This window comes from Egretta garzetta, unplaced genomic scaffold (genome assembly GCF_000687185.1).
Source record: "Egretta garzetta isolate BGI_Z169 unplaced genomic scaffold, ASM68718v1 scaffold74, whole genome shotgun sequence".
NCBI classification, from domain to species: domain Eukaryota; kingdom Metazoa; phylum Chordata; class Aves; order Pelecaniformes; family Ardeidae; genus Egretta; species Egretta garzetta.
In genome coordinates, this window is record NW_009259427.1 from 1,249,140 (window position 1) to 1,275,140 (window position 26,001).

A 26,001-nucleotide genomic window follows, 5' to 3' on the forward strand; every position below is an offset into this window, starting at 1 on the left:
GTGCCTCCACTCTCTGGTGATCAGCGACAGGACACAAGGAAATGGGCTGAAGTTGCATTAGGGGAAGTTCAGATTGGACATTAGGAAAAGGTCCTTCATGGAGACAGTGGTTGGCCACTGGAACAGGCTCTCTAGGGAAGTGGTCATGGCACCAAGCCTGTTGGAGTTCAAGAAGCATCTAGACAATGCTCTTAGTCATATGGTTTAGTTTTAGGTAGTCCTGTGAGGAGCAGGCAGGTGGACTCGATCCTTATGGTTCCCTTCCAACTTGAGATGTTCTATATCCCCAGGCTCCCTTTTTAATCAAGCTAGCAATGTACAACTGATACATCTTTTATCTCCACCAGCAACAGCACTGACACTCAGCCATTGGGCAGACATGGGGTACAAACACACCAGGAAGCAAATACACTTCCCTCCACAGATGAGGACAGGCTGTCTCAGCTTGCGTGAGTACCAAATAAACAAAACAAGCTGGCCATAAACACAGGGATCTCTGTGCCTGCACATTCATTTGGGACAGTCAGTGTTCCCAATCAAAGAAGTTCTGCACATGTTGAGGGGCCTTTTTATTTTTTCCCCTCCAGTCCAGAGTTGCAGACCTGTTTTTCTAGGCATGACAATAGTACAGATGGAGTGACGTTTTCCCACACTTTTCTGCAGAGATCAAAACATAAGAAAACAAGAACTTGCTTCAACTGCAGCACAACTCATATTGTAAACATCGTGTTTCCCATCAGGCTGCTGAGTCTCACCACTTGCCAAACACAAGCTGGTTTCCAAAAGCTGAATCCTGAGTCTCAAAGGCTAAATAGTGGCTGTCAGTGGGAGGACTGCAGGAAGATGGATGCAGAAATGCATGCTTTATAGCCCCCATGTCTCTAGCCTGGCTCAATAATATTTCCTGCTATGAGCAACCTTCATTTAGATTGTAATTTCATATGATGCATTACCACTATATACAATCAATATATCATAATCATAGAACGAATAAATGAGAAGATGCAATGGCCATAAATGCCATGTTCTCGCTAGTGCAACATTCTTCCTTTCAGACCACAATCCAGTATTATTTTAAATTCCCTGACCAATCAGGTAGCCACAGACTTCTTGGAAAACAGCTCCACAGATTCTTAATCCCATTTTCATTAAGAACCATGACTTCTTCCTTAATACATCTATCTATCTCCTAGACCCTCCTGACAATCTTTCTCCATTGTTCCCCACAACTCAAAATTTCATTTTGATGATAAGGAAAACACTCACAAGCAGGTGCGTTATAGAGCCAGTCTCTCTGAAAGAGCTACTTCTCTGCAGTCTGGGTCTGCAGCCTCATTTTATCGTGGGGAATGGGAAGTGTGCAGCCAGAATTGCATGGAAACACACACCTTTTTTTTTTAATGCAGTCATGTTACTTGTTTCCCATTGTTGGTCACCATTGAATGTGTTTTCCAAGATAGATAACCTAGCAATTTTCAGTGGTTATTCTGTATCTTCAATTTTAACCTCCAAGTCTTAATACTCTGTCCTGCCTAATATTTCCAGTAAGAAAATATGCCATCTTTTGTCCTTCAGGATAGTATGCAAATATCCAATTAAAAGAAACAGTGTGGCAGTCTCCTCATGACATAAATTTAATCCTGATAAAAATTCGATAAACTCAAAATGTTTTTCATCCTTCCAGCCAGTTGCTTCACTGCATTATCCTCTACGAACTCACTGCTGCTTACACAAAGCGAAGATTATGATTTCAATTTGATAGCATTTTACATGGCCAATGCACAAAGGAAACGCAAAGAACATGAAGGGGAAAAAAATCAATGAACACTCAAAAGCTTTTCTGCAAAAGGAGGCATAACACAATATAAAAGTTCCCCACAAAGATCCAACTGTATCACATCTCTTGCATCCTCTGCATTCCAAAAGCAACCTCTGAGCTACAGAAGGCAACAGCAAGTGACTGTCATTTAATTAGTCCAATGAAGGATTAGGTCTTACCTTTTCTCCTTTTTCTCCTCTGCCATAGGCTCTGCCCTAGAAATGAAAGAAGAGGGGGGGGAAAGTACATTTGATAGCAAGGATATCAAATAATGCTATAAAGATGTATCTCATGGTTCCCTTCTTATATATCTGAGATGTATCTATCTAGCCATATATATCAGATTATATATATATATGTATGTATATATATACGTGTGTTTCATAATGCACAAAACCTTTTATAACATGACAAAGTTTTTTTCTAAACACAGTTTTCCCCTATAAAACAATGTTTACATAAAGCTCTGTCCATGCATTAGTATAATAAAAGTAGTATTACCGGAAAGACTTTGATCACAGGCCAAATGCAAATTTTGCCACAGAACTTTGCTCCTCTACTAGCTCATCAAAAGAAATACAGGAAATCACCAGGCTGGATCAGATCTGAAGTCTGCCTGTTCCAACGCCCTGACTCTGACTGGTTTCCAGTGTCAAATGGGGCAGAGATGAGCACTGGAAGGCTCCTGCCAGGTCTTTTGCTTTCCCCTTACCTTAGCAACATCCCCATACACACACAAGTCACAGGACAGCTACTATAGGGAAAGTAACTTTCTTTGAGGATAATTCCTTGATAATAATTCAGTGATAAAGTAAAATAGAAAACCTATCCCCAATTCTCCTGCTGCAGCCAGGAAAACATCTTATTTTCTATTCAGGGCAGAGTCTGATATTACACTTCCAAAATCAAAGATGCCAACAACCCTTATTAGAATGTATTTTACATAGGGTTAAAGCTTTTCTTGCCTAAAAAATCAGTCTGGCATTTGCATTAATTGCATCTGGGGAAAGCTGCATCTTGGTCATCTGAATGTAAAAGAGTTGAGAGAGATTTGCATCTTCCTTGTCTTCAGTTGCCTCATCCTGTCCCTGTTGGACGTGCAGCTGTGCTATAACCAAGTACACCCAAGTTACGTATTTTAATTAGAAGGTCAATACTCAGTCAGTTATCAGCTGTATTCAGGGATGAATCCCCTCATTTCTCCCCCTCAAAAAAATGCCATTGAGTACCAGAAAGATCAGCTTTCCCCTGGGATAAAGGTCCAGCAATGGGGGAACATATTCAACAGGGCACATTGTGAACAAATTCTCACCATACAGGAGAAAACATTTATTTGTATTTCCATCTCCTTAGGTAAAATAATTTTGGTATGTCTTACTTACTGACTCTCCTTTTTCTCCTCTGAGTCCAGGAAGCCCTTGGCTGCCACTCTCTCCCTTGAAAAAGAAAGGGCGTTAATACCACAGAGTTAATTGATTCCTTTCTTGACAGGCATAGAAATAACAGATGAGATTTCCTCTTACACCTCCATGTTGGACTCATTTGTGAAGTGTACCCCATCAGTGTTTGCATTTTGTGGTCAGCTTTCCGTTGCTTTGATTTTTTGGGAAGCAGCGTAAGGGTTTGACTGAGACTGTTGGCAATTCTGGTCCCACCAGTCTCCACTGCCAAGATTTCAGCTCCTGCCATAAGGAGTGAGTATACCTCGTTGCATTTATGGACTTGAATGTCCAAGTTCTCAGACTGATTTTATATTCTATTTTTCATATGAAAATACTGCTAGAAGCCTTCAGGGTGCACTGGCAAGGCAGAGCGCTTTCTCTTGTGAGGTATTTTAAAAGTCCTTATTTTCATTAAGCCAGGAAGGACTTGGAAGGGTGGTTTGCATAAGATGTAGAGGGTGCACAGCTAAAATACGGAAAAAATAAACCTGTAAATATTGTCAAGATTTTAGAGCTATTAAAAAAAAATAATCAAACCCCACTGTTTAAATTTGCGCTAGATTTTCATGATCAGCTAACTCCCTTCCCTCGGAGGAGTGTGTAACACACACAGTGGATCTCCTTGCTTGCTCCAGTGGAAGAGAGGAAGGGAACACAGAAAAAAAGACAGTTGAAAACATACATATTATGATGGGTAGAGAAATGAAAACAGGAGAAGCAAATGTATAGGGAGAAAAAGAGAAAAATGCTCAATCAAAAACAAAAAAAACCTTTTCCTTCACTTGCCTCTGAAAAAGGACAGGAATGAAAGGGATAAAGAATCAAATAAGATGCATAATTTAATAAATATTCATTAGATACACAACTAAAAGTGCTGCCAAAACCAGCAAGTGCACAAAAAATACCTGCAAATCATTTCACATACAGCTCCGCAGGCACAAAACTGGAGGAAGGACCAGCTGAGGATATACCCATTCCTAAGACTAGTTTACGGCTATGTGCAGCACTGCCAGCAGTTCTTTCAATTCCTCTAGCACCAGGAGCTGCTGGAGCGCAGAGGGCTCTGCCCACACCTCTACCAAGCTCCTGCCTGATTCTCACCCAAAAATGCATATACCAGAAATAGGCTGTGCTGAGCCCCCCATCCATCACACAAATATAGTGTCCTCACCTACTTGTACCTCCCATCGTCTTTTGTTTGTCAGGAGTTAAGACACTTTGGACTTCAATCTAGACGTGGCATGAAGTGAAAAAAGTCTCAGACCTGGAACAGAACCCTCCAGTACCACAGCAGCAAGAAGTCTAATGACCCCTGTACTCTCCAAATCTCCCCACATGGACGACAGTAGGATTTAGTTTTGCAACTCTGTCCAGTTTATCCTGATCTATGCCCCAGAAAGTGTGCTTAGCTGCATGAGACACTGGAACATTTGTTGGGATCATACATTTTTTTTCTCAGATGAAGAAGACAGGCTTTTGAAAGCACAGGAAATATGAAAGTTCCTTTCTTTAACCTTTATCATTTTTTTACCAAAAGACAGAAAACTCGCTGAGCAAATAGCATATATGCAAGACCAATGTCATAGTCAATTCAAGTAGGCTGTGGCAAAATTCATAAAAGTTTTTATGCAACCATCTCTTTTAAGTCACTTGAAGTACATCAAGACTTTCTAATTTGGAGAGAAAAAATGATCTCACTAGAGCATGTCTAATACACCGGACTTCACAAACTTCTTGAAGGCAGGTAAGCAATGTAATTTCTATGATGTGGACAAACACAGATCTCACAGAGAAGTGATTTTCCCTAAATTTGGATTGATAGCAGTGCTGGAAAAGAGCAGAAGCCCATTGACCATCAGCCCAGTGCCCCAACCAGCCAGCCTGGCTGCCTGCAAACAACACACAGCATGCAGGGCAAAAAGGAAGGAGGATAGACTGGGCTGTTGTTAGCATCTAAAATTTATCAGTAGGACCCAGCTTCAGACATGTTAGCCAATTCTTCCAAAGCTATTCCCTGTCTCACTCCTCCCCAACACCATCCTTTAGTGTATCTCCTTCCAAAATATGTATGCTGTGTCTCCATGCATTACCTTCAGTTTGGCAGCATGGATCATTGAGGCAGAGGTGTTGATCTCTGAGGGATTTGTTCACTTTTTCTAATAACTGCAAGCACTCCTGTTTTGCCCTGGCCTTAGAGACTTAAATTAGAAAGGGACAGAAACTCATTATCTCCCTACACTGGTTATACGCTTTGCATGTTACCACCAGTCAGGTGGTACCGTAAGAAAAGCCTGTCCAAACCTCCTCCCCTAAAAGAAGGAATATGCTACGGGAGCTCAGGATAGCAGAGCCTGAACACCAGTATCCCCATCTTCAATTCAGATAGATGACAGCCACATTCATGTTACTTAACAGACCCTCAAACTGACCTTTTTTAAAAAAAAAAGAAAACAGAAAGAACGACGTAGCCATAATTCCTTCTTTGGATAAAGAGTAAAAAAGCCACCAGCTACTACTGGTCTAGAGAAAACAAACCAAAACCAAAACCAAACCCCAAACCTGACTTAGCTTAGAGAATGAGCTTCACAGTCCTCCTGCCTTTATCAACCTCTCCAAAGATCCCTTTTTTGGGGCAAAAGGGCTTTGTTGTTTTTTTTTTTAACACTGACCTCTCTCCCTATTAGTATCCCCTGGTGGGACTCGCTTCTCAGGTGACTCCCACCCGCTCTGTGCTGTTTTTTCTGATACAGCTGAACCAGCTGCTTTCCTGGGTTCTAATGTGGCCCTGTAGTTTCTCACAGATAATTTCTCACTATCAGCTTGTAAAATATATTTGGATAATGCTCAAGTATCTTCAACCTACCTAAATATCCCTTGTTATTTAGGGGTAGATTTCAGCTTTGCAACTCATCCCAAATAAGAGGTGCTAAGTAGTGATGATATCTATAGAGAAAATTATTATTTTTGACTCAGAGTCCTGATGTCAATCTGTTTCCACTTTTTTTTCTGATAATTTCTCTCTGTATTCATTTGTTTACTCCCACCTCTCTGTTTAGTCAATGAATGCTTGGTCTTTTCTTATGCTGTACTCGCTTGTTAGCCTGTTCTATTCAAACCTAAGAGTATAGTAGAGATCTTACGTTTGTTTTTTAGTGTTTCTTGAAGCCCCAGCTCTTGGATTCACGTAACAAATGGAAATATTTGATATCTGTTACCTTAAAAAAGCTTTACAGCCCTCCTCATTATATGACAACAAAGTTTTAAAACTAAACCCTTGCACCTTAGAAACAAGGACCCAGGTTGAATGGTCCTAAAATATACTATGGATGATTACAACCACATAATGCAGAAGACACTCAAATTTTTGTGGGATCTTAGTCTTTCCTTAATAAAATACCAGGTGGTAATGTTGGGGAGTTGCAAATAGCATTCACTGTCTTCCTCATGGTAAGAATTTTAGCCTGGGTACCTTGATAATGTTGCAGAGAGAGAGAGAGAAGGAGAGAGATATTAATTCCTGCACATAGAGCAGGGACTGTTACAAGCTGGTCCATGGCAATAGCGATGCAAGAACCACCAAGGATAGTATAAGTTATTTAATCACAACATCTTTGCAAGTCAGGAGCAAAATCTTTTACTTGCCTTAGTTAACAGATAGAGAAGCTAAGTAATTTGTCTCAAATCATCACATTTGTACCAAATTGTTGCCAGAGCCTGTATTTAAACAGCATCATCCCCAGTTCCCTGAGAATGTGACACAGTCCTGCCTTGGCTGTATACATGTCTTGGACCACTACAGCCAGGGAAAAGTCACAGACACCTGCAGAGCTCTTCAGCAACCTGCCTGTAGGAGTGGGACAGCCATTTCAGGATCTGCTGCAGAAAACCTGCTGATTCTGTGCTTGAATATACACTATTTTGTATTCAACGGGTATCTGCTGCACCCCAGCAGCGTGCCGTGTTACATAGAACAGACATCCTCGCATAGACCTTGTCAAAGCGGTGAAAGACAAGGGGATGTTGCTGCAGGGTGCTTTTATCATTATCATCATCATCCTTCTGCAACCTCCTCACAACAGTCATGGCTCTGCCATTCTTCAAAACAGTCCATCATTATTTAAGCTGTCACAGATTAAAATAGAAAGTTGCTATTTATATACGCGTGGAAGCATGAGGAAACGTTTTCTGCAGTTTCAGTCAGGCACATCTGAGCATTAATGCGCCCATGTTCTTTCATGCCAGCAGAAAACATACTCCAAAACACATCCCCTCATCATCCAAAACTTCTCCCTGCAGACAGCAGACTGAGCCTTGCCAAAAAAATCCACAAGTCATTGCTGAGGATGCCTGACCTTCCAAGACCAAGAGATTTCTCCTTTCCCCTCCCACAGTGTTTCACGATGACTGGGTAACTTTTGGTGGGATGCAATTAGTTTTTTCACCAAACAGGTATAAATTCAGTGACCAAATCTGCAGAAGTGATTCAGATGGAAATGGTTTTCCCAAACATCTTTTTAATCATACAGATGGTGAAACCGGGAACCACCACCACTGCCAACTTTCACCTCTTCAGCAATGTTGTGAATCTTTGTTTTCTTCTAGTACAAGGGCTCCCTTTAAGTCAATTGTCTCACAGCTCTATCTGTAACCAAGCACAGAAGGAAAATGTGTGTATGCTGAACGTACGCATGGGCACATCAAAGAAGCCTGCAGAATTTGCAGGATAATATAGAGGTTGCACTGTGAAACCTGAAGCAGAGATCACAACCACTCCCCTACCGTGTTATCTAGGAAGACGAGTCCTGAGGGAAGTGGCCTATATTTAACATCAGCTCATGACTCAGGCAGTCTTGCTAAGGATAACAGATTTGTGGCTAATCCTTTACCATAGTCTCAGGAATGTGACTGGGAGGCTGCTACCTAACCTATGGATATCAAGTACTGCTGAGCAAGGCACAGTACAGAAGCAGCACGTGGTTTTTCAGGTGACTGTGCACGACCTAATGAATAACACTAACTGACAAGAATGTCAGTTTAGAAGTTGATTAGTCAGACTGTGGAACATACTCTAAAAATGACAGAAAGCAGCAACAGAGAAGTGCAAGACTGGAGCAAAGACACAAGATGACCAGTCTCCTGCATTCCCAGGCTCATCCAAAACGACACGAACTAAGTCATACACCAAATTGACTCTTATTTCTCAGAATGAATGCCTCAACTTACTCTGAAACTGTTTTCCTTGTTGTTGTTGCTGTTTTTATTGAACAAATGAACTAGCATATATTACTGACCTTTTGACCTTTAGGACCTTCAGGGCCTGTTGGACCTCTCTCACCCTAAGACAAAAAAAAAATTGATTAGTCAGACTGATCTCGTTATATAACAGAGCAAGGGGCCCAATACGACAGGAACTGAGGACAACAAAAATATTTTCAGCCTTTATTGGAGAACAGTCTAAAAATGACATGCCCTCAAGAGCAATGACAGTGAAACTGGCTTCTCAGAGGTCCCAGTCACAGCCAATATAAGCAAGCACACTGCTTTTCAAAGAGATTTTTTTCAGTATGCCTATATTTATCTCCAGAATATTTTCCTTTTTGTTTGAAGAAGGATGCACATAACTGGGCTGGATAAGAATAACCACTTTGTTTTCAAGGTTGTTACTAGGACTACCAGCATGATCAAAATCACTGAATTAGGCAAAGGGAAAACACCTGGAAAGACTGTTGTTACCTCTACAGACATCCCACCTGTGAACAACACATGCCTGGCTCCTTCTATGAAGTGTTTTCTACCACTAGGTCTTAAAGTGCTTCATGAACAAATACAGCCCTTCTCATAACTCACTTGCACAGTGTCATACCCCTATTTCCAAACCCATCCAGCATGTCTCAATTGAAACACACTCATCTCAACACTCACCTTTGGTCCAGCAGGACAGGAGCAGTTGACAGTCTTGAGGTGGCCAACTTGCTCGTTGCCAACAGTGGGCCTCACTTCCAGGGGAGGTGCTTCCGTCAGGACCGTGACCTGGCACTACACCCAAACATTCAAGGTCATGACAAAGCCTTCAGTGCTGGAAAGCTTCCTCTTCCACCCACTTTAGAGAAACCGCATAGGCATAACGCAGAGCTAAATGAGTCGTAGTGAGGAACAAAATCCCACAAAAGCCACTCATTCAAGCAATAGGGAAAAATGTGGCAAAATAAACAATGAATCTCTTTAACCAGGACTGAGGGAAGAAGAGTGAAAGGAGGGTGGTAGTTTCTAATGGGAGCTAGGCACAAGAAACTAAGCAGCAACTGGCACTGTTTTAGCTCTTCCCAAATAAAACCAGTGGGAAACATATTGAATATTTCATGCTGAATTTCTGTTGTTCCATCATCACTTCAGGGTTTTGTTTCCCCTGACAGTTTGACAAGGAAAGAGCAACTTAGAAACTTCAAATTCCTCATACTCATCCCTCTGCAGTGATCCTCTTCTGGTGCTGCTACATTACCAATTATATAGTTAGGTTTCATTCACCATCATTAAAAAAATGATAGTCCCACACTGTCATAAATTCCCTGATTTACGTAACAGATTTCAATGAAGAGTGTTCATGTGAAAATGAATAAATGACAAAAAGAAACTTACTGGTCCAGAGGGAATGTCACAGCAGGTCTCCAGCTCAGCATGCCGAGAATCACAGTAAATAACCATCCGCTGAAGATCAAACTAGAAGACAAAGTGAGGGAATAGTCTCAGAGACAGTAAATTATTAAAGACCACATGTCCTTTTGCTTGGATACAAACAGTGAAGACAAATACAAACAAAAGCCAGATGGGCCTAAAATCATGGTGATTCTATCAGTATCTATCTCTCTTTGTATCAATAATGGACCAATATCTCAGCGTGCTTCAAGAATGCTGAGCTAATGAGACCTGGAATATGCCTATTAAAATTCTGGTGCAGGTTTTCATACAAATAAGGAGGCATGCAACTAATCCCCGTGGCCTGGCCAAATTTCTGTTTGAGAAGACCTATTCTGACCACCTCCATCCTTCCTAGAATTTCATCTAGACATAAAGTTTGTTTTCCTCCTGTTGTGCCTTGTATCTTTTGACCATCTACCCCTGCATGAGAAATCCTACTAGCACATTTAATATGCACATTCCACCCATTTTGCACAGGTAAGAACGATTACACAAGCCCCAAAACACCGAGCAATCATGGATAAGTTATACCAAATTAACACTGTTACTGGACAATCAGGTCCATCCTGCAGGTCAACTTCGGTTCAAGTGGAGCAAAAGTGATTTAATATCAGGTATCTTTTCTGAGAAACTGAGAATATATCATGACTCTCCTGAATTAATAAGCTTTCTTTTTTTCCCCATCTCTTCCTATCACAGGTGGAAACATTCATAATGCTAAGACCAGACACCAAAAAGACTTTACATTTGTAGTACAGTCTGAGGGTATTTGTGGATGATTTTCTCTCCGATTTTAACTATAGAACATTCTGGGACTAGACAGAAAGATAAAATTAATTTCTTATTTTTAATCCCTATTACGGAGATACTGGCAGTCTTGCATAGAAAGACAGCAAGTCTTGTACATGATGAGATGCCAATCTGTCTTAGCTATGTAACACAGGTGACGTTTCAGTGATGCTGCTTCAGGGAAAGGGTCAATTACAACATAACCCCTAAACCCCCATTCTTATGCTGCAAACCCAATACTGAATGTTACCCCAGCTCTAATCGGCACATGCAGTACTTACATCAATGGGGACGCTATCATACAAGCGTTTGCCAATCACAGTCTTTCCTTGAATGTCAATATTTTCCCTGTCTTCAATAGGCAGCATCTGCACCAGTCTGCAGTCTATGTAAAGTGAGACAGCCTTTGACTGAATGCTGAGGGCAATTTTGTGCCAGTTGCGGTCAAAAAGATCACTGACTCGTGCGTTTCGGAAGACCACTCTCACGGCGTCCTTGGTGAGCCCAACGGCATTGTACTCCAGAGCTTTGTTCTCTCCGTCCAGTCGGATCGAGACCTATGGGCAGACAGAAATTATTTTGCTAGTAAAGTACAAAGCCTCCTCCTTCCTCCTGCCTTCCTTCCATTGCAACTGACACCCCAAATTCAGGGATGCTACAGCATGTGGTGAGAAGCCCAAGCAATGAGCAGAGGACAGAGTCTTGTGTGAGGTATGAAGTTGGACAGGGAGCCTACACCTATTTTAGTAAATAAGATGGGGCAGGGCACAGTCTTGGGTGCAGACAACCTAAAGACTTCTGAGTACGGTCCTCAGCACGGTTTCACCATATGCCACCTTGATACCTCCCAAGCAATGCTTGGGCATGGTTGGGTGGTAGCACGTCAGAGCCATCTACCCAAAGGCAGACTGACAAAGCTGAGGCTGTTTTGGATCTCTCTATCCTGTGCACCCTTCCACTACTTCCCAGTAGGCTCTGTGCTCTTTAGTACCCATCACATGTCCTCAACCATCCCACGGGGCATAGGCAAATCCCTCATTGCCTGGTGTGAAGCAAGTCCACTGAGCTGTAGCACTGCCCACACTTTATTTCAGACACTTTGAACAGAGAACTGAAGCACACAATAATGGTTATGCCTTAGGCTCAGAGGATCATGTATTACACAGTGTGGACACAGCCAGGCCATGCCACTTAAAGTAGGTACCAAAGACAGGTACCTGGCCTAATCTGGCTAATTAAGGAAAAAAGAGACAATGCCTAGGGATACAGGAAAGTTAGAATGGTTTAAGGACAGATGGGCTCAAATGCCTTCCTTTCTGAACAAAATAATCAAGTGTAACACACAAGAAATGAGGTCCTAAGTGACCAACCTTAAGCAAAGTATTTTCAAGTGAGAGTGGAAAAAAAAGTCCATTTTAATTCTGTATTAAATCATGTCACTCTATTTGTTCGCTGCAGAATCAAAATCCTACTGCTCTCTCCCTCTACATGTCTCTGCCTTTTTCCGGCCACAAGCCATTCCTAACGGCATCTTGGTACACCTCCTCCCTCTCCCCCATGTTGCAAGTTATGAAGCAGACAAAACCAGTCTTCTGAAGACATTATATTGTCAGTTCATTTACAAATTGATTTCTTCTTTTACTGAAGTCAGGCAGGTACCTGCGAGCAGCAGGGAATGGACCGAAGTGCAGGGTCAGGGAACAAACAGCACGTCCTCACGCTGCAGAGCTGGAAGGAGTTTGGCCATGTCGGCACTGAGCTGTGTCTGATGTAAGAAGCCCAGGGTAGGCTGACTCCAGCTCTGACCCAACATCTCCATGCAGCTGAGGACCCTGCTGTCTGGAAATGCCAGCTTGGCTCAGCGTTAGCTCAGAAGTGCCTGCAGTCTGTTAGCTGTGCAGGTCTGCAACGTAGTGGCCAAACCGCTACCAACTTTACATGAAACAAGGCTCATGAGGCTCCAAGGCACTTCTGGTGCCAGAATATAAGGCACTTCTGAAAATATTACTGAGAATCTTGAGTGATGTTTCCTCTCCACACCTAAGCAGTTCAAGTTTTCAACTGTCTCCAAGAAATATTGAGTGATATACACATTCTCACTCTGGAAGAATGCATGTAGCACAGTAAATCATGTTTCATTTAACGAAGTGCAGCTCATAATAATTTTCACATGAACCTTTTAACATTGTCTGAAACGCAGCTAGATAACTCCTCAAACTGCACCTATCCTTCACTGTGGGTTCCCAAAATCCTTTTGAATACCAGTCCCAAAGCAGCAATACTGCGTTACACAGCTACATCAGCCCTGTTTTGAGTCATGGGTACTGTCATCAGCACCATGTTTGTCTTGAGCAGAAAAACACACAGCCCATCCAAACCACTCCCTCCTCAAGCACAGTCGAACCCCCAAACTATAGCATGCTGCTAAGAATATGCTATATGGGGACAGACAGCCCTTTATTACACTTTATGGTATTTTTCTTATGAGAACTTGAGAGTAGTGGACAAAAATTATTAGATCGAACTCTGCAGCAGCCAGGACTCAGAGTTGGGGTGCAAGAATAGATGTTACATCCACACCTAAGTAGGGAACCCATAATGCCTTTGCATGACATCTAGAAGTCTCTGCAAAAACTTGGCATAGCTCTGTGGGACATCTGTGTGGCTATCTTTTTCCAAACAGGCAAAATATCTTCCCTAAACAGAACTACCCGAACAAAACAAACAAAACCCCAAAAGTGGTTTCAAGAGCAAGGATGGTATATTTTTCTCCCCCTTTCCAGCTAATACATCTGCATGCTAACAACGATCAAGGTCTATGCAAACTTTCCTCCAGGGTTTGAATTAAAGGTAAAGGATTTTCAGCAAAATGAACTGAGACAGGCAAAGGGATTTTTACTAGTCCACAAGGAAAAAGAAGTGAAAGGTTAAGGCAAGAAAGCTGGTTCATGCAACAGAGGAGAAACAAGGCTGTTCTTGCTGGTTGCAAAGGGCGTCATACCTGTGGTATGCCGTACTTGTCAATAATCTGCCAAATATACCAGTCTTCTTTCCTGGAAGCCTTCCGGAATTTGAAGGTAGTTACAAAGGCATATTCATCAGGCAGACCTTGTGGAAATACATCCCTGGCATGGAGAGGGAAAAAGAGACCAATGTATCAGGTTTAGCAGTGAAGAGCAGAACTTCTAAAACTCTCTGCATTTCCCAGCAATGCTTCCCAAAAGTATCACATAGTTCCTACAAGATCTGCTGTATTTGGCAGCCTGCAGAGAGATGAACATGAGCTTGTGCCCTCCAGGTGGTTCTGTCCTTGAGGAGCCCTTTTTGGAACAATGGTGAAGCTCTCAAATTAAATAAGAAACAGTGAAAATCTGCAGTCTAGTATCCATCATGTCAAAGCAGTTGTTTTTCACCTGATGCTTCAGTGCATGCAATCTGTAAACCGTTCTGTCGTTGTCTAGATGCACTGGTGACTTGTGACATCTGACAATGGACACCTGAAACTCTCTATAAATGTGCAGTTATAGCAACAAATATTTTAATATATGCCCCAAAACAGGCACTACACCTCCTGCCTGCCCAAGAAGATGTTCCTTGGCTGATGGCATGGGAGAACAGAAGAACCTTCTCAAAATCAAACAAGACAAACACATTAGGCAGAAATTTACTCTGTGTGACACCATGATCCATGCATGTCTGAGGTAACCAAAATCAGCACTGTTTGACTCAGCCCCAACATAAGAACATATCACAACATGAGCATGCAGGGCTGGAGAGAAGGGATAATTAACCCTGTATTATTATATCTTTTTGTCACTAGACATTACTGGATGCCTAAAAATGAGAATGAACAGAACAAACATATGCCCCCCACCTCCAACTCTTTGGGATCCAGGGGTCAAATTCAGAGACAACTACAATTTCTACATTAATAACTTATTAGGGATTTATCTTGTATGGACTTTTCTAGTCTCCTCTTGAACTCGGGTAAACTTATTACATCCACAACAACCTTTGGCAAGGAATCACACAGCTCTGCTACCCACTGTATAATGAACCTCCTCTTGTTTGTTTAGAACTTAGTTCAGTTTTTATAAAGGACAACACAATGACCTTATTCTTTTTCTATTTTTTATGCCATTCATGATTTTGCAAACTTTGCTTATAATGCCTCTAAGCCATCTTTTTTCCAGCTGAAGAATCCCAGTTAACTTCATTGTTCCTCACACCCAAGCCAGCCTGCTCCTCTGATCATTCCCAAATAGGCCCTTCCTAAATATCATGCCTTTGCTTCCGGACTTCTGAGCAGTCAGGCATAAGCACCCATTAGAAAACAAAACACAACAGCAGCAATTAATGAAGAGCAAAGCAATGAAGACAGATTCTTTTAAGGAATATTTGACATAGTCCACTACTATGCAGAAACTGGCACAGTCAAAGGCACACAAAACTAGAGGCTCTTAATAGCATTTAAAGCAAAAATCCTCAAAATTTCCAAAATACTTTGTTTTGCAATTACAGCAAAGGTTGAAAGCCAGTCTTTCCTAATGCTAAAAGTATTCAGTCATCTTTTAAGCTGTGCTTTGAATTTCCTATCTTTTTAGCCAAGTTAAAAATTCAGAACAATCTGGTTTCATCCATTACTGTGGCTTTTGCTATGTAAAATACCCATGCAGGTTATGCACCATTACAAGCTGGTCTTCTCTCTGGGGACACAGGCACTCTCTGAAGTCTTCCAACACAAGAGAAAACTGAGCCAGGCTCCCACTAGCTCCTTTACAAAACCATTCCTTTAGGAGAGCAGACAAGGCTGTTTCACTTCTTGGTACTCACTATTCACTAGACCTCCCTGGTTACAGATGCACCTCACACAAGCACCCATTTCTCCCATGGCATACAAAACAGCCCGACACTCCCTCCCTTCATGATAAAACAAGGAATGTGTCAGTTGTTACTGTTGTGGCAGAGTTGCCATGGAGAATACAACTGGCATGATTGGGGAACCGAAAGCCACCAAGAAAGTCTATGGGATGTTTGGCAAGAGCAAGTCTGGTCAGTCACATCAGCCCTCCCAACAGGGCACCCTGCCAGGTGTCCTTCACCATTGACATATCTTAGTGAAAATTTCCTGTCAAATGGCTTTGTATGCTCATTGTGTCCAATTTTGTCAGAGAAGAAGATGCACATTCCATCTTTTAATATCCGCCCCTTCAAGAAACTTCAGTAAGGTGGCAATGTTGATAGTTGAAAAGGCATTGCTTAGCACTCCATCCTCTTGAACAAAACCCATGGACATTTCTGCATGAGAGTGCTGCCAGTGGGTGCATCTCCCTGTGGCTCAGCTCCTCAAACTGTCATTTCAGCATACATGCCTAGTGTATTTACCTGCGCTCCTCACCACCCATCTTCACTGTCACAGCTGGGTTTAATGAGCTCCCTCTCTGTCTTGCCCCAATACAGAGTACTGAACTACTTTCTTAGCTACAGCCCACCTCCAACTCCAGCCTCCTACTGAATGAAAAGCAAGCAGAGAAATGGTTCCTCAGTTAACCCAGTGGTGGCACAAGGTAGTGGAGTTATAGTTCTGGGGTTGCTTTGCTCTCCTCCTGATCCATAGGACATTTGCTATCATCACAACAACAGCAGCAGAACACATGCTTTCAATGCTGCCTTTCTCTAATGTTTTTTCAACTCTGCATATACAGGTGCGCTTTGTTACAGTACAAATTAAAGGCAGTGGCTGTGACTGTGGCATCACTGCTTTGCTGAGCACGTAGGAGCATGTGGTTGAAATTAATCCACCAAGATATCACACCGAGCCTTGGGCCTGACAACCTACGACCAAATCTGGAAGAGCCAACTCCTGGTGTCTGTGCTAAGATAGTCTTTCTGGATACCTCTGAGCTGGGAACAGGAATATCACCATAGGAGCTTAAATTCAAAAAGGGTTTTCAGATGCTTAATGGCCACAGAAATAACTGGGAGTTAGGCATCTAAATATCCTTGTGAGTCTGGCCACATCTCATCACACAGAGGCTGACAAATGGCCCATCAGGTAGATTTAAACTGATAGAAAGCTATAATGACCTATATTACCTGTCATCCTCAACTGATTTTTAAAGGTGCCGAAGAACTGGCTGCAAGTTCCCAACAGAGAAAGGCTTCGTGCCAAAAGCAGATCTAAAGAGACTCTCACTGCTCTGAAGATATGATAAAAGCTGTTTCTGAAGTCCTTGATCCCTGCATCTTTTACAGAGATGCTTTACTGCATAAATAACAAAACCTCTGTTTATGAGTTTTCATTTATTTCCTCACTAAAAAGTGATCTCCATCTAGAAGCTCAGCTTTACTTACGAATCCAAGGGCAAGAATTGCTGTCCCCAGAAATGTTTTATTTCCCTCTTTCACCCAAGGCTGAATTGAACTGATGATCCATATTATGGAGCTTTGCTGGATGCCTGGTACCTACAGGGAGCACTCTGCCAGCTCCTTGGTCTATAATTCTGACAACAGGATGGATTGCAGAAGAGGCCATTATAAAACTCCAAGACAAGAGAATCCCCTGGTGCTGCAGGTTAGTCTAAGAGTTAATTAACCCAACTCCAAGGTCAGGTGAATCACGACTTCTACAAAGCAAAAATTATAATAACGAGGCAGGAGATTACCTATTTTCATGACATAGCCTCCTTCTTACATGCTTTTTTTTGGCATAAGAGCCTACATCTCTGACAATTATCATGAGATCCTACATCTATAATAATAACACAATGGAGAAAAAGAAGAGCATCAGTTTTCATTTCAGACACTGAATGTAACAACAATTAATAAGGTGCCTGCATTTGGTGAGGAAGGGCATAATTAATGTATTTGGGAAATTTGACCAGTCCTACAACAGCTAAAAACCACAAATACTCAATGTAACTCATTGACTATTAGTAGTTCTCATGTCTGAAACAAGGTTGGAGAAAGCCAGTTCATGTCCATATTCATCAGATCACCCGAGGCTCTTAGAATGACAGGGGGGAAAAAAAGAAGCAGTAAAGGAAAAAGGAAAAGAAAGGGCTGTAGAAGGATCGTCACAACACAGAATCAACCCCACCCATAGATCCTTGGCAGACATTTCTTTGGCCTCTACTTCAGAAACCTCAGTGATGGAATAGATACAACGTCCCTAGGTAATTTCTTCCTGTGTTTCACTATCCTACATGCTACAGAAAAAAGTCTATCCTAAACCTCTTGAACTTGCTGCAGTTCAATCTTCTTGAAATAGCTTTTTTTCCACAAGGAACCATGCAAACAAGTTGTTCTGCCCTCTTGGCTGCAGGTTTTTGTATGTTTATCAGCTCTCCCCTCAGTCTTCTATTCTCTAAAAGACCAAAAAGCCTTCAGTCATTCCACTTTAGCCATGCTTCACCTCTTTTACCCTGTTAGAAGTATCTGTCTAGAAGCATCTATCTAGAAGACTCTATCCATGCTAGTAAATAATAGTCAGGGACCATTTGCTATCCATGAGTGAAGTTCAACAGAATTCTTCTTTCCCAAAGAGAGTGATCGTATCCAAACTGCCTTTGGGGGGCAGTTGCTGGCATGCTCCATCCTCCATACCAGGCCCAGGCATTATCTAGGGTAACAGTGCTTGACATCAGCCAAAACTAACTTGATCTGAGCACACAAACAGGTGAAGAGCACAAATGATATGAGCCTAGCGCTGGGGCCCATGCATTCACTCTGTTTCTTTGGTTAGTAAAGAAGAAGCCTACAAGGAATTCCTCAGGTGTGCTCCTAGTAGGCATTCTCCTACTAATTTCACAGCAGATTTGGCCAGACACGTTTCTTCTAGATGACAAGCACTTGTCTGGCAATAGAGGTCCTGAGATCAGATAGGGGCCACAGCAAGAACCTTCAGCTGGGAATGCTGCTCTCACCACTTCCAGAGCCGTGTCTCTCATCCCTGGTTTCAGCAAAGCATCTTGGCCTTTTTCCAACTCCAGCACCACGAGAAATTTTGGGACAGGTCACAGACCAGGCCTTATAGCTGCCTCTGGTATGGGGGAAGAGAAAGACAGGTCTGGCAGAGACTGGGGCATGGTGCAGCAGTGAATCACAAATTCCAGAATTATTAAGGGTGGAGGGGACCACTTGAGATTATCTAGTCTAAAGAAGGCTTTTTCTTGTGTTCAGATTGAATTTTATGTTTTAAATTTGTTCCTATTGTTTATTGCCCTGTCACTGAATATCACTGAGAAGAGTCTGGCTCCATCTTCTTTGTCTCTTGCCCGTCAGGTATTTGTACACATGGACAAGATCCCTCTCTGAGCCTTCTCTTCTCCAGGCTGAAGAACCACAATTGACTCTACCTTTCCTCATATGCAATATATGTTCAAGAAGAAGTAAGGAACAAGGAAGCATTCAGCAGGTTTCATGTTTACTGTAGGAAGTCTTGACAGCTTTGGGTAGAATTTTCTTCTCTGTGGAGCAGAACAAACAATGAGACCAGGGCAAGAGCTCATGGAGAAACCCAAGACAGGTAACTGAAGCCAATGTCAGGAGCCAATGTCTCCAGAACAACACATCAAGGTATATATGCCCCAAAACCCCCAAGACTCAGAAACTGGGGGGTACAACACTGTACCAATATAAAGAGCAAACAGATCATGACTAGAAGCTAGGCCAAGCATCAAGATGTTCTTTGAGTGGCAGCTGGGATGAGGACTAAGCCAGGCTGGAAACAGATCAGGCAAGAGAAAATTGAGAGACAGACATGGCAGGAGGAAGGCTCTGGAGTCAGGAGTAAGAGAAATAGATGGAGACCAGAACAAGATAGTGAGCCAAAAGCTTGGTATTAGCCAAGATAACAGTAATGAGAAACAAACCTGAGTTCCCCAAACCAGAAATCTGGGGCACAGCTTTGGCCAGAAGACCAGCTGAGGTTGGCAAACAGTAGGACAGCCCCAGTTACCTGAGGAGTGGGGAGAAGCACCAGCCAGATTTAGGGACTAGCCCTCAGCCAGCCAAGGCCCTCAGTGCGGTCACTTCCCTGGCTGTTGTGCTTACTTGTTCACAGAAGCATCACAGGATGCCTCATCACAAACAGGAAGAAAGTTCATAGTTGTAGGCTCTAGATTGGAAATGAATAGGCACATTCCCCAGGCAGCTAAGCTGGCACTTTGTAAGAGTACTGGTGCTTATATAAAAGGATATGAATCCTTTAAGCAGATAATAAAGTGAGTTACATATATTACTCAGTTAATGATTTTGTATCTAATTATGAGATGTTGCTATCAGTTGCTAAACGTTGCTTGAGGTTATCTGCAAGACAGGACAGATGTTCTTGTTTGTTTATTATTCCAGTTATCAGTTTTGTGCAGCTTTACAAGATTGCATTTTCTGTGAACAATGACTCTATATGCACCCTCTCAGAATTCTGACATCCAGAGGCTAAAACGAACTAAATATGCAGACACCTTCCATGGGTTCATTCGCAAGCCACAGGAGTATGGAAGTTAAAATACAGAAGGCTGAAATATGTAAGTTCTTTAATTCCATGTTTCAGTTAATCATTCAAAAGGAAGCTTAGTCATTTCAATCTACTAATTAAGGATATTTTACTTCTAATTTTCCTGAGCAATAAAATATTCTACTTGTTTTAATAACAACAACAACAAATAAATGGGCACAAACTGAGCAGAAGGAAAGTCATCATAGCTGGTTGGTCTGGTTTCAATCCCTCAGTCTTTCTGGGAAAACAACAACAGAAACAACAACAACAAAGTACTTCAACCCTTAATTCGCAAAAAGAATGCAAGTGGACAACTCTCCGTAATCTCTGCTAACTTGTCCCAGGGTTATTTCTGTTCATTGTTAAAAGCACACCTTTCTTCCATGCTGTTTCTTGATGTCATTTACAGGTAGCCACTGACTTCCAGTCTACCACTATCCTTAGCACCAAAGACCCTTTACTAAACTTTGATTCCCCAGAGGTTCTTACAGAGACCGACCATCTCAGTTGCTAACTACTCCTTAATTTTACCTGACTACACTGTACTGCTTGGATTTCTTACTGTTAAACTTGTTTCCCAGTTATTTAAACTTTCATTTACTCCATTCCTGTCTACTGAATTACGGAAACAAAGACTGGACATAGCATCCCAGAAGTGGTGACTGAATTGCCTGTTATGAAGATAGTCAGCTCATGCCAGGACAGCACCCAAGGACTGCACCAGCCCTATTTCTCATAGTATCACCCAGAGCTCAGACTCTGCAGATCATCATTCCCAGAATTTCTTAAGTGTAAACTGGACTTCTTCCCTTTAAGGGCTTCTTTCTGTGTAGTCTTGGTGGTAATGCTTTGCAGTGATAAAGCACACCAACACGAGCTCTTACAAGGCACAGCAAGCAGAGATTCTACCCAGAGACTGCTGTGAGCCAAAGAAAATAGGCTTATTACCCTCCACACACACCCCCATTGTGTATATACTACTCATCAAGACCAAGGTGTCTTCAGTTGGTTGGTCTTCTCCCAGATCATGAATTTACTTACCCGGGGACTTCACATCATTTATGGACTTTAGAGCAAACAGTTTTCTTTTCAGTGTATCATACTTGTACTTTTTCTGTTTGTAAAGACTGTGTGTTTGTATGGAGAAAGAGGAGGAGGGGAGAAGGGCAAATCAATCCAGGCTGGCTCCAGGACGAAAAAATATTGTGAAATCAAGCAAATGTAAGTCACAGGAAAATCTCAAAGATGCAGTGAGCTGAGTAAAAGAGCTAAAACAGAATAAAAAATAACGGCCCTCATCCATAAGAAGGAAAACAATTACTATTGATTTTTTAAGCTGAAGTTCAAACCAGCACAGAGAAATTTACTGCAAAAATGTTAATGACAACAATTCAATCTATGGCTCATGGTTACTCAGTGAAATTATGCACTCACTCTTTTCAAGGCTAATGCTAGCAGGACTCAAATGACAACCCGAAGAGAAACCTTTCTGACAGACTGTGACACAACTGTCAGCCTCGGGTCATAAAAGGCTCCAAGGACTGAATCCATGTTGACACAGGATTAAAAATTGCTCTTTCTTTTAGGAGGCCCAAACTCGTATTAGCTAACTGATAACAACATCTACTAGGAACTGGTCTTAGCAAATTATTAGCAAATATATATCTCGGTGGCAGTGCTATCAACTATTCCTTTTAGAAGCTATTTACTAAGCCTTAAGTTTTTTTTGTGAATTGCTTGATATCGCTCCTCACAACCATTGAGATAGATACACTGAAACCAGCTCATACTCTACCAGGATGGAGCCTGTAGCTCATGCGGAGGCTCCCAACCACATTGTATAACTTCTGTGCCGGCAGAAGTGAAGAGCTGATCAAACCAGCAATATATGTGTAGGTACTAGATAACTACTACAAGGTTAACCTAGAGGAACCAAATAATGTAAATCACAGAATGGCAAAGGTTGGAAGGGACCTCAGGAGGTCATCTAGTCCAACCCCCCCGCTAAAGCAGGTTCTTCTAGGGCATGTTACACAGGACTTGGTCCAGGCAGGCTTTCAATATCTCCAGAGAAGGAGACTCCACAACCCCCCTGGGCAGCCTGGTCCAGTGCTCTGTCACCCTGAAAGTAAAGAAGTTTTTCCTCATATTCAACTGAAACCTCTTATGTTTCAGTTTGTACCTATTGCCCCTTATCTTGTCACTGGGCACCACTGCGAAGAGTCTGGCTCCATCCTCGTGACATCCACCCTTAAGATATTTGTATGTGTTGATGAGGTCCCCTCTCAGTCTTCTCCAGACTAAAAGCAGAGGCTCAGATGAAAATAAAGTGAAAAAATAGGGTACTCACTCAGTTTTCTGAACAACAGGGAAGCTTCCAAGTCGTACATAAGCGCTCTGAATTCCATTTTCTTTCATTCCAAAAATCTGTCTCACACTGAATGAATCCATCAGGTCAAATCCTGTCCATAACAGAAATGTAAATACAAGACATTAATCAGGCCATTGGACATGTCTTCAGCTGTACTTAGGTAGTTATTTTAGCCCACAAACACAGCACTTCAGAGATTAATCTTGTTCTTGTTGGGAAAAGCCAGAACAAAATTCTGACATGGTCTAATCTGCTTAGTCCAAAAACTCAAAAAGAAGCATAAATTCAAACTGCAACAAGTCCTGGAGAGATTAGAACACAGTTCTCCAGAAATCAATAGTTACTGTTTGCGTTGCTACAACACCTTGAAAATTCTGTATAATTCATTAATCTCCATGTAGAAAAATGCACAGGTGCAGACTGAAACACTTATTCATAGAACCATAGGACCATAGAATCACAGAACCATTTGGGTTGGAAGGGATCTTCAAAGATCATCTAATCCCAACCCCTTGCCATGGGCAGGGACATCTTCAACTAGAGCAGGTTGCTCAAAGCCCCACCCAGCCTGACCTTCAACACTTCCAATCATGGGGCATCTACAGCTTCTCTGGGCAACCTCTTCCAGTGTCTCACCACCCTCATCAAAATTTTTTTTTTCCTTATCTCCAATTGAAATCTACTCTCTTTCAGTTAAAAACTGTTGCCCCCCATCTTGTCACTAGAGGCCTTGGTAAAAAGGCTCTCTCTGTCTTTCTTATAAGCCCTTTCTATATATTGAAAGGCCACAATGAGGTCTCCCTGGAGTCCTCCCTTCTCCAGGCTGAACAACCCCAACTCTTTCAGCCTTTCTTCATAGCAGAGGTGTTCCAGCCCTCTGAAGATTTTCATGGCCTCCTCTGTATGCACTCTAACAGGTCCATGTCTTTATTGAAAACCGCTAGTCCAAGACACCTGACTATACACACTTTTCATATCATTTTAATACAACTTAGTCTTAGTCCAATCAACTCATTACTGTGAGCTATTAATCTTGAGTGCAGACATTTGTGTAAAGCTTCTGATTTTGTTCTGACAAGGCTTATTAGCTTAAGCATAAACCACACATATGGGTCTGTGCACCTCCAGAGTCAATATGGTCCCAGCCACAATGAACCCACGCTTTCTTGTCATGAAGTCCCAGCTGGTAAACCCTGCCAGGGACAGTGGGGGTACAATTGTGCCATGCTCCTGACTGTATCCAATTCCTGGAGGTGCTGTACTATGTGGATGGGATGCAACCATCCTCCTTTTAGCTCCAGACTGGCTCCACAGGATGCACATCCAAACTAATAGCTGCTCCCATAACCATACACGCTGTAGAGTTAGAGGCAAAGACACTGCAAAAGCCAGGTTGAGAGTGACTGAGTAGAGAACCTGTGTTTTTCTTTTATTTGGGCTATTCCAAACTCATCTCCCCCTCATACATATACAATTACACAAATTAACTCCTGTGGGTGTAATTCCAGCACACAAAACTGTTGATATTATAGTAGCTTGTTTTGATAAATTGATTTTAAACTATGGCAGTGCTTTTAACTTTGTTCATTTAGTAAGGTCCTAAAACTTTTATAGGATAGATAAACATTTTTGTGTGGTAAGCTTAGGCCCTAAGATTCTTGGGTTTTTTAATTGCCCTCGTGAACCTTTCACAACTCATAAGCTGAAAGCCACTGCAAGGCTTGAAAACAGCTGCAAGAGGAAAAGGCACCCACCTAATGAAATAATTCTTCAAATGTAAAGGAATAAATAGGTGCAAAAAACCCTCTGTAGGCCAGTCCTGAGGCAAATCAAGATGTGACAGCAGACAGCAAATAAAACATAAGGCTTCCATCATGGAGCTTTTTCAAAAGAAATAGCTTTTTCTGAGGAAATATAATCTTAATTGTTTGCAAAGGTAGAAATGGTTGCCTGGTGCCAAGTTGAGGCCTTTTATATTACAGTAACTGTCCTGGCTGTCAACAGCTTTTCTCTCCTGTCCACTCTATTTCCAGCTATTGCTGGACAGTCAGGAGGGCAGATAAGGCAGTTAAGATGCTCCAGGGCCTCGTGGCTCCACCTCATAATCACCTCTGCAACAACTCCAGTGATACACCCTTCTGACATCCTGTGATCAGCCATGATCACAGACATAAATCGTAGCAAATAGACCCTACCAGAACATGAGAGCTCCCTTCTGGCTATCACATAAAAACCAGTATGACCTGTCCATACAAACCTTCCCGTAGGTCATTTCGCCATGCAGCACATATCCTTCATCTACACCAATCATAGAAACATGAGGAAGGCAGGTGAATGTTGCTGGTAAGGGAGATTGCTAACCATTCACAGCAGCTGAGCTGTGAATGGTGAAGGCTGAAGCGCTGCCCAAGTGACGTTGTAATGTCAAGTCACCAGAGTCCTCAGGCTGTGGAGTATTGCTCATCTAGTGGAGCTCATAAAGGTCCGTTGCTCAAAATACACAAGGAGATGATCTGACAAGAACTTCTTGCTAAGTTTTCTCATCATTAGCTCAGACCTAAACTTTCTCTCACCTTTCTCTGACAACTCAAGCTAACGTTTACATCACGAGCAACTGTGAAGGTGTGCACACTAGCATGCTTTTCCAGTGGAAACAAGTTAAGAGTCAGATGTAATCAATCTCTTTTTTTTTTTTCCTGAGATTTCCTAACAACGTGCAGTTTACAGAGCCTAAGTAACACCGTGAAACATATGCACGGATATTAAAACTAATTTTCAAGCAGAACTTGATGTAATGAAAATAAGTCAGGCTCATAACTTAGACTATCTCATTTGCATTCAGGATTGAATAAAACACACAGGTAAATCATAATATGATTTTTCTTATTCGGGCTATGGATCGGCAAATTGCAAATGCCTTGATATATTTTTCATTAAAAAATGAATGAGGATTGTTCTTTGAAAAACGTCATGTACATCCATGGGAAAGTTAAGCCCTAGATGTGTCAGAGTCCACACTCAAAACCAGCAAATGGTTTTGTTTTAATTACACTATTAATTTTTTCTGTGTCAAATTGAGATATTGCCTCCACTTTCCTTAGAGGGAGCTATGAAACAAAATAATTCATGTTTACAGAGCACTTCACATGGGGTTCATCTGGCTAAATGTCAGCTCTCTAGGCAGGGTAATAACAGAGACTCTCAGTTAGGCACAGAGAGGCAAATACCGGCACTTCTAAGGAAAGATTAATTTCATACTAAACCAGATGCCAAAACTGCATATTTCTCTCCATTGACCTAAAGAGAGCTTAGGATGCTTGGGCTGCATACCAAACCTCACCTATAAAGGTCTGTATCTGGTGAGACAGCCTCCACTCTTAGATAC

General features: G+C 42.0%; 1 protein-coding gene across 1 annotated transcript in view; it reads right to left on the bottom strand.

Moving 5' to 3' along the window:
* COL22A1 (collagen type XXII alpha 1 chain) overlaps positions 1-26,001 on the bottom strand; it is a 221,056-nt gene that overhangs the window by 135,077 nt on the left and 59,978 nt on the right. Inside the window, exons 4-11 of the mRNA XM_009637043.2 lie at positions 22,596-22,707; positions 13,748-13,871; positions 11,028-11,303; positions 9,898-9,978; positions 9,184-9,297; positions 8,553-8,597; positions 3,202-3,255; positions 1,999-2,034 (exon numbers count right to left, since the gene is read on the bottom strand). Coding sequence (XP_009635338.1) covers positions 1,999-2,034; positions 3,202-3,255; positions 8,553-8,597; positions 9,184-9,297; positions 9,898-9,978; positions 11,028-11,303; positions 13,748-13,871; positions 22,596-22,707 — 842 coding nt within the window. The remainder of the gene's footprint in view (positions 1-1,998; positions 2,035-3,201; positions 3,256-8,552; positions 8,598-9,183; positions 9,298-9,897; positions 9,979-11,027; positions 11,304-13,747; positions 13,872-22,595; positions 22,708-26,001) is intronic.